The 8,575-nt window shown below is 37.4% G+C and overlaps 1 protein-coding gene across 1 annotated transcript; it reads left to right on the top strand.

The window, feature by feature from the left end:
• The first annotated feature begins 636 nt into the window (after positions 1-636).
• LOC127095620 (beta-galactosidase 6) lies at positions 637-5,283 on the top strand. The gene is made up of 18 exons (XM_051034289.1): positions 637-934; positions 1,018-1,065; positions 1,197-1,346; positions 1,441-1,592; positions 1,683-1,769; positions 1,855-2,228; positions 2,330-2,409; positions 2,944-3,039; positions 3,256-3,368; positions 3,464-3,530; positions 3,607-3,699; positions 3,798-3,941; positions 4,020-4,114; positions 4,198-4,303; positions 4,377-4,461; positions 4,623-4,741; positions 4,841-5,005; positions 5,098-5,283. Exons 1-18 carry the CDS (start codon positions 791-793, stop codon positions 5,281-5,283), a joined length of 2,304 nt encoding a protein of 767 aa, XP_050890246.1. The 5' UTR covers positions 637-790.
• Positions 5,284-8,575: the final 3,292 nt, after the last annotated feature.

Genomic DNA, 8,575 nt, shown 5'->3' with positions numbered 1-8,575 from the left:
GTCTAAAGTCTTTAAATTAAAAAAAATATTAAAACAAAAGCGCTTTCGAATAGGTTTGATATTTCTGTATATCCATGACAGAACGTTCTCGAAAAAAAGAGAAGGTTTTCAGAACAAAGGAAAACGACAATGTCGTTTTTAGAAACGGAAATCCAGTTCTCGTCGCTCAGCCACTCACCGTTGTCCGCGCCCTAACCAGCAATGGCGGCGCTCGTGTTCTTGCCACGCCGCCTACTCTGAACCCTAACTCCGACGAGTTCGAAGCATGCAAAACCCCAATGATCAAGGTGAACGACGAGCCTCAAGAAGAAGATGTCAAACCTTCCGTGGGGCGGCGTTCAATGCTCCCGTTTGACGATTTTCTAAAGGCTACGAACACACAAGTTGTCACTGTTGACGAATCGATGAAATCAATGGAAGTTGAATCAACGATTCCAAAGAATACGGAGAGTGCCGATGTTGATGTGGTTTATGAGACTCAGGAATCGGTTAAGACTGGATTCGTAGATGAATCGCTGAAGTCAACGGAAGTTGAACTACCTATTGTGCAATCTGGAAATGTTAGGGTTCAAGGCCGATGCATTGCCACACCATATAAATTGGAAATGATGCAAGAAATAATGTTGTTAGTGAGGTATGGGTAACTTCTTGTTTCCTTATGTTAGTTTAGTTTAGTTTAAATGATGTTGATGAAAGCTTTCCCTTTTACTTAGTTTTGTGCCTGTAACTTGGCTATTTCATTTGAATATGATGTTGAGTTTATTGGTGGATGAACCCATTCGTTTGATTTATGGACAGTTTTTATGTTCATCAATCTGTATTCTTGGAGTCTGTTGATACCTCTTGGAGGCTAGAGGCTTGTGGCCACATTAACTCTGCTGCTTACCCCCTCCTTACACTGTTAAACATGCTAGAGATTGAGCCATATAGGAAGGTATTGAATCACTATTTTTTAATTGTTTTGTTTGTTTGTTTGTTAGTGTTGCATTTGTAATGTGCTTTTGTTATTTTAACTAGGCTGATTTCACCCCTGAGGAAATGAAGGCTCGGAAGCGGATTCTTAAAGTATGTTCAACTATTTTCTTTCTTTCCCCACTTTTATAGAGCTTTCATGATATTATTGTTTAAATTGAATTGAATGTTGTTGTTGTTGTGAATGCATGCTAGATGCCTAAATTTTCTGTTTATATTACTAGCTTGATTCAGATGAAGCTTCAGTTTTGCCTGTTAATAAGCGAAGAAAAGGCATCAGTGAGCCACTTCCTGAGCCAAATAAGAATGAACAAGCTCTTTCAGAGTCAGCTTTGAATAAACTTGTTGGAGCTGCTGAAGTCTTTGACTTAGAGGTGTATAAATTGTGTTCCAATTTCAATTGATAGTCTTCAACTTCTCTTTCTTCTGTGTCTGTGGCCAACCCATTTATGTCTTACGTATCTTTAGGAGAAAAAAGCACCAACAACCCTGATGTGTAGTCTAAAGCCTTACCAGAGTCAAGCTCTGTATTGGATGACAGAAATTGAGAAGGGAGCTGATGATGAAAATGCTGATAGAAATCTACATCCTTGCTGGTCAGCCTACAATATATGCAATGGGTAAGTACTAATAGTACATGGTTCCTCAAACAAAACGTAGCTTTTACCTCAATATCAGTATACATTTTAACCTGACATACTTTTTATCAGAAGGACAATTTATGTGAACATATTTACTGGGGAGGCGGCAAAGAAATTTCCACAAGCAACACAGAGAGCAAGAGGAGGAGTGAGTTTGTTTGAAGCCATCAATTTTGAAATACCAAATGCGACATGCACTTTGAACTGTTTGTCTTATTGCAGTTGTGTTTGTTTATTGTAGATTCTGGCGGATGCAATGGGACTTGGAAAGTTCAAGGAGCAAGTTGTCAAGACCGAATTTTGAGCCTAACAAAGGCTACCCAGATGAGAAAGATGTTGGTTTTCTGAAGGATTCAGAGATGGGTGGTTCTGGTTCTGGTGTTGGTGGGTCTAACAATAACAACGCTGTTGGTAGTAACTCAGGTATGCAAGAACTAACCCTAAGCTATCTTTGTGGAAGTAAAAAATTGAGTCTTGCTGATAAAGATGTTCATGGTGATGGTGATGATGAGAGTTTTCTGAATTCTTTTGATAAAATGAGTCAAAAGGGTAAAGAGGTTATGGTTTCTGAGAATTCAAACCAAGATGGGAAATGGGTTGAAAGAGATTTTCTTAGTTTGAGTGAAACAAGAGAGGATTCTTCCAAGAGATCTGTTGAAGAAGAAGATGTTGAGAAAGAAAGAGAGAGTGTTAGGGATAAGAAACCGAAGCTTGAGACACTGAATCTCTTATCATCAATGGCCACAGAAATATTCTCTTCTCTGGTTCTATTCATTACCCTCGCAGCACCCCTCAGGTATATATATTATATAATCATAGCTTTTCTGCAATGTACATAGTCTCTGATTCAATATCCATTTCCATATATAATTAATCTATGAACTTAGTAGTTTATATCAGTTTAGTTAACAGTTTTGGCGTTAGAATACACAGAAAACCAACTTTGTGAAAGAAAAGAAAAGCTCATAGTTTGTTTGTGTTTTGTGGTAGGTAAGGTTCTACAAAAGCACTTTGTAGGTAACATAGTCACTATTGCATCACGGGTATGATAGAGAATGTTGTGTCTTAAACTTTATGGTTTGTTTGGATAGTCCAGTTTCATTGGACTCACGAGACATCAATTTCTAGATATGTTGTGTTGTGTCTATTCTTCCTAATAGCGTACTATTATAAGTTTTGGTGTTACTATTATTAATATAATAAAAATAAGAATGAGTAAGTTTGTGTGGAAAAGACTTTACGGTTACACATAGTCATGCATTGCTTGAAAGGAAGAACAAGACAAGATGATAGTGACTTGATATTGAAATTAATTGAAATGTTTGTGAAGATGTGGGGAGACTTGATAGCGAAAGCAAAACAAGGAGGATTGGATGTTATCCAAACCTATGTGTTTTGGAATCTTCATGAACCTCAACCCGGCAAGGTACCTGTCTATTTCTGAATCTCCTAGGTTTCTCCAACCTTGTTTTTATGTCATATTCTTTGATAAATATTGCAGTTGCAGATAATGCATATATTTTACAAAATTTAATTGATATACAACAAAAATAAATATTTTGTACACTTTAAATCAAATTATAAATATTAAATTATTAAAAATATTTAATTTTAATTATGATAATATATACATTTGTAACAGTATGATTTTAGCGGGAGATATGATTTGGTGAGATTCATAAAAGAAATTCAAAGTCAAGGACTGTATGTTTGTCTCAGAATTGGACCCTTCATTGAAAGTGAATGGACATATGGGTACTTTCTCTTTCACCCTAACAACTTTATATAAAAATGTAGTAAATATTATTTTTTATTTTTTATTTCTAATTCAAAATTGGATAAACTTGAAGAGGATTCCCATTTTGGCTACATGATGTCCCTGGCATTGTTTACCGAACAGACAATGAGCCATTTAAGGTACATTCATATTATAAATCATGTTCACTTATTTATCTATGTTATTTATATCACTCTTTTATGTATACATGTTTAGTTCTACATGCAAAATTTTACAACAAAAATTGTCAACATGTTGAAAGAAGAGGGTTTATATGCTTCACAAGGAGGCCCAATTATATTGTCACAGGTATATACATATAGAAATCCAATTATTAGTTTAATTTGACAAATTTTTCATCACCATTGAATTGAATGGTTAATCATTATAAGTGGAATAATATATAGATTGAGAATGAATATCAAAACGTCGAAAGAGCATTCGGTACGGCAGGTTCGCAGTATGTTGAATGGGCTGCAAAAATGGCAGTAGGCCTTAATACAGGCGTACCGTGGGTTATGTGCAAGCAAACAGACGCTCCTGATCCTGTGGTTAGTTCCACTAAGCTAAAACTATTTTGCTTATAATTTTTTGAAATTAATGCATGGATTTTCTACATGTTGATGCAGATCAACACATGTAATGGTATGAGATGTGGAGAAACTTTTACAGGACCAAACTCTCCTAATAAGCCTGCAATGTGGACAGAGAATTGGACATCATTGTAAGTTCATGATTTGCAAAAATAGACATTCATGTTCAACTAAATCAAATACTTATTTGCCTTTTTTCTTTTTCTTGTTGAAGCTATCAAGTGTATGGTGGATTGCCGTATATACGGTCTGCTGAAGACATTGCGTTTCATGTCGCTCTTTTTGTAGCACGAAACGGAAGCTTTATCAATTACTATATGGTATGCATTCATTTCAATTATCTAAAATCAATCCAATACTATACAAATGTAATTAACATTGTTTGTAATTTAGTATCATGGTGGAACAAACTTTGGGAGAACTGCCTCTGCTTATACTATAACAGGTTATTACGATCAAGCACCGCTCGATGAATATGGTAAGTGTATAACATCACTTTTTATTCATTTTTTGTGTGGTAGAAATCATGCATCTTCTGCGTGCAACTGAAAAGACTAATCCCTCGAGAGACAGGGAGGACCATAATCATCTGGTTAAGCTTATAATATTAAATTTAAAATTTGCAAAAATTATCGTTAGGTTTGTTCAGACAACCGAAGTATGGACATCTCAAGGAGTTGCATGCTGCAATCAAGTCTTGTTCAACCACTTTATTACAAGGAGTGCAGAGGAATTTCTCATTAGGTGAATTGCAGGAAGTGAGTAATGTCAAATTTTCTTTCTGCAACAGGTTCATTTTCACTTAATGCAATTCAATTATACTTATTCGTAGGCATTTGTTTCATTTCGATCCTCAGGGTTATGTTTTTGAAGAAGAAAATGGAGGATGTGTTGCATTGCTTATAAACAATGATAAAGGGAACAATGTTACTATCCAATTTCGCAATAGTTCATATGACTTGCTCCCCAAGTCAATAAGTATCTTACCAGATTGTCAAAATGTAGCTTTTAATACTGCAAATGTAAGTTATAACTTTTCTTCAGAATCAATTATTTGTGTAAATTGATTTCTCTGTTTCGTTTTAGTTGTTTTAATTATAGGACGAATATACAGGTAAGTACAACCAGCAACAGAAGGATCATAACTTCAAGACAAAACTTCAGCTCAGTTGATGAATGGCAACAACTTCAAGATGTGATTCCGAATTTCGATGACACTTCATTGAGATCAAACTCGTTACTCGAGCAAATGAATACAACTAAAGACACTTCGGATTACCTTTGGTATACTCTTAGGTGAGTTACGAGTTATGATCCGGTTTTTAATTATATCATGCTATATAGTGATGATTTTGGACTAATCTCTGAATTGATTGATTTTATGAACAGGTGAAAACAATTTATCTTGCAGTGCTCCAATACTTGTTGTTCATTCTGCTGCTCATGTTGCTCATGCTTTTGTGGTCAATCACTCAAGAAAAATGATCTTATTGTACTTCCATCAGAAAGCCCATTCAAGGTTGATACTGAGAACAATTTGACGGAGTCTTCAAAAGTTTCAAGGCTGTTTGATTTCTTAGAACATATTCAGAAATATTCTGATGAAAAAAGTATTGTTTTTAGTCAATGGAATTCATTTTTTGATCTATTGGATACGTTATTGAAGTTTATATTAACATTGGTTATGTATAGTTTATATTAAAATGAAAAAAGTTTATATTAACATTGGTTATTAACATTGGATTAATTGTTTTCAATTGCTTTGATTATAAGTTATATCTGATAATGCATGATTTCTTTATTTTTTTGTTTTCAATTGCTTTGATTATAAGTTATATCTGATAATGCATGATTTCGTTATATTTTTGTTTTCAATTGCTTTGAATTGGTATATATATATATTGTTAGCCAAAATTGGTAGAAAAAAGGCCAAAATGGCATATATAAAATGTGATTATTGTCTGTCAAAATCTGGTTGAAAACAGGTAGAAATTCTGGTTTATAAACTTGGAAAAAATGTGGTTTAAAACAAAAGCTTCAAAAATTTTCGTATACCTTAGACAGCGCTTTTGTAAAAAGCGCTGTCTAAGGGGGAATTAGAAAGTGCTTTAGGCAAAAGCGCTGTCTAAGGGGGGGGCTTAGACAGCGCTTTTTGAAAAGCGCTGTCTAAGGTATACCTAAAAAAATTAAAATAGGAGGGTCTTAGACAGCGCTTTTGGCCAAAGCGCTGTCTAAGGGGGTGGGGCTTAGACAGCGCTTTTTGAAAAGCGCTGTCTAAGGTATACCTAAAAAAATTAAAATAGGAGGGTCTTAGACAGCGCTTTTGGCCAAAGCGCTGTCTAAGGGGGGGGCTTAGACAGCGCTTTTAAGATTTAAAAAAGCGCTGTCTAAACCTTTAGCAGCGGAGGTTTAGACAGCGCTTTAAAGCGCTGTCTAAGGCTAAAAAAAGCGCTGTCTAAGGTCTTGTTTGTTGTAGTGCATCTCAAAACTTCCAGCCCAAACAAGACAAGCCAAGAAGGCAGTTTACCAGGATCAATATGACCTTAGCACAAGCACTGCAAAGTATGCTAAAGGCAAATCTGATCACCCTCAGAGATCCTCCTATGAAACCTAACACTGCTTCTTCTCGTTATAATCCCAATGCCAAGTGTGCGTATCACTCCGATAGCCCCGGGCATGATACAAACGATTGCTGGTCATTTAAGAATAAGATTCAGGATATGATCGAAGCTGGAGAAATTGAGTTTGAGCCTCCGGAGACCCCTAATGTCATCACTGCTCCTATGCCTAATCATGACAAGACGGTTAATGCCGTGGATGACGATTCTCACATTTCCAATGTGGCGGACTTAACATCTCCTCTCCCGATCATAAAGAGGAATTTATTGCAAGCTGGTTTATTTCCAGGTTGTGCTGAAAATTGCGATCTCTGTACACTCCGACCCAATGATTGCCTGAAATTAAAGAATGGTATTCAACGGCTGATGGACGATCGTACAGTTCTCTTCGAAAGGATTCCTAAGGCGGAAAACCCTATTGAAGAAATATCTGTGATTGCTAGGTCCAAAATTCCAGTGAAGATTACCGCTACCAGAGTACCTGTGAAGATTACTGCTGAGCCCAGGGTAGCCCCCCTAATCATTACTGCACCTGGCCCAGTACCATATTCCTCAAGCAAAGCCATTCCGTGGAATTATGGAGGTGATGTTTACATCCATGGCGTAAAGCAAGTTGATAATTCTGCTAATCCTAATGACATTGTTGGGACTAGTAAAGTTACCCGAAGCGGAAGGATCTTCTCTCCAGAGATCTCACCTCCAGTCCCTGAAACTCGAGGAAAGGAACCAGTCCACCCTTCTCAGTCAGAAACACCGATCGAAGTTACTACTGAGGATGTTGCTAAAAAAGAAATGGAAGAAGTGATGAAAATCATCCGCAAGAGTGATTTTGATGTGGTAGAACAGTTGGGGCATACTCCTTCTAAGATATCGATGTTATCCTTGTTGTTATCTTCTGAATCTCATGCCAATGCCTTGATAAAGTTCTTGAAGACTGCTCATGTACCTCAGGAGACCTCCGTCGATCAGTTCGAAAACTATGTTGCTAACCTGACTGTTGACAATGGCCTAGGTTTTTCCAATGCTGACCTGACACCAGCAGGGAAGAATCACAATAAAGCTCTGCATATCTCCATTGAGTGTAAGGGGATCACCTTGTCTCATGTGTTGATCGATAATGGCTCTTCTTTGAACGTGCTACCGAAAGCCGTGCTCGATAAACCTGACTGCAAGAGCATTGAACTGAAGCCTAGTGACATTGTGGTGCGTGCTTACGATGGTGCGAAGAGTGTTGTCCATGGTGAAGTGGTTCTCCCTATCAAGATAGGACCTCAAGTCTTCGACACTACTTTTCACGTAATGAACATTCGTCCTGCCTATTCCTGCTTGCTGGGACGCCCTTGGATTCACGGGGCAAGTGTTGTAGCTTCGTCTCTCCATCAAAAACTGAGATATCCAATAGAGGGTAAGATCGTCACTGTGTATGGGGAAGAAGAGTATATTGTCAGTAGTGTGCATACCTTCAGATACGTTGAGATGGATGGTGAATTCTTCGAGACTCCATCTCAGTCATTTGAAGTGGTTCCTCCGCCCAGTCTTGTCCTTAAGCCAACTCCCTTTGTGCCCGAGGTTGTTCGAGCTCCTCCTGCCATGATTTCTCTGAAAGACGCTCAAGCTGTGGTTGAAGATGGTGGTCGTACTGGATGGGGTCAACTGATCAACATACCCTACAAGTCTGATAAATTTGGCCTGGGATTCAATTCTGAAAAGATGGTCAAAGACCAGATCAATGCTGTAGAAGATGCTGACAGCGATTGCGACCTGGATAGCTGGGTTTACCCAACAATTGGTGACAGACTCAATAATTGGAAGGCTGAAGACACTATCCCCATCTCCTTTAGTCAGGAGTAATTGTTATTGTCTATTTAGTGTTGCAATTTTTTTAGTTTTTTCAATTGAACTTCTTAAAGCGTTGTGTCCAGGCCCGGGGCACAATAGCTAGTTTGTTAAGGGTTTGTCATTTCATAAGCATAT

The sequence above is a fragment of the Lathyrus oleraceus genome, chromosome 6 (assembly GCF_024323335.1).
Source record: "Lathyrus oleraceus cultivar Zhongwan6 chromosome 6, CAAS_Psat_ZW6_1.0, whole genome shotgun sequence".
Classification (NCBI taxonomy): Eukaryota; Viridiplantae; Streptophyta; class Magnoliopsida; order Fabales; family Fabaceae; genus Lathyrus; species Lathyrus oleraceus.
This window is presented reverse-complemented; position numbering and strand designations above follow the sequence as displayed.

Coding starts and splice junctions, on each gene's coding strand:
- LOC127095620 (XM_051034289.1), top strand. CDS start 791: ATGGACAGTTTTTATGTTCATCAATCTGTATTCTTGGAGTCTGTTGAT. Junction 3,369..3,463: donor GAAAGTGAATGGACATATGG/GTACTTTCTCTT, acceptor ATAAACTTGAAG/AGGATTCCCATTTTGGCTAC. Junction 3,531..3,606: donor CAGACAATGAGCCATTTAAG/GTACATTCATAT, acceptor ATACATGTTTAG/TTCTACATGCAAAATTTTAC.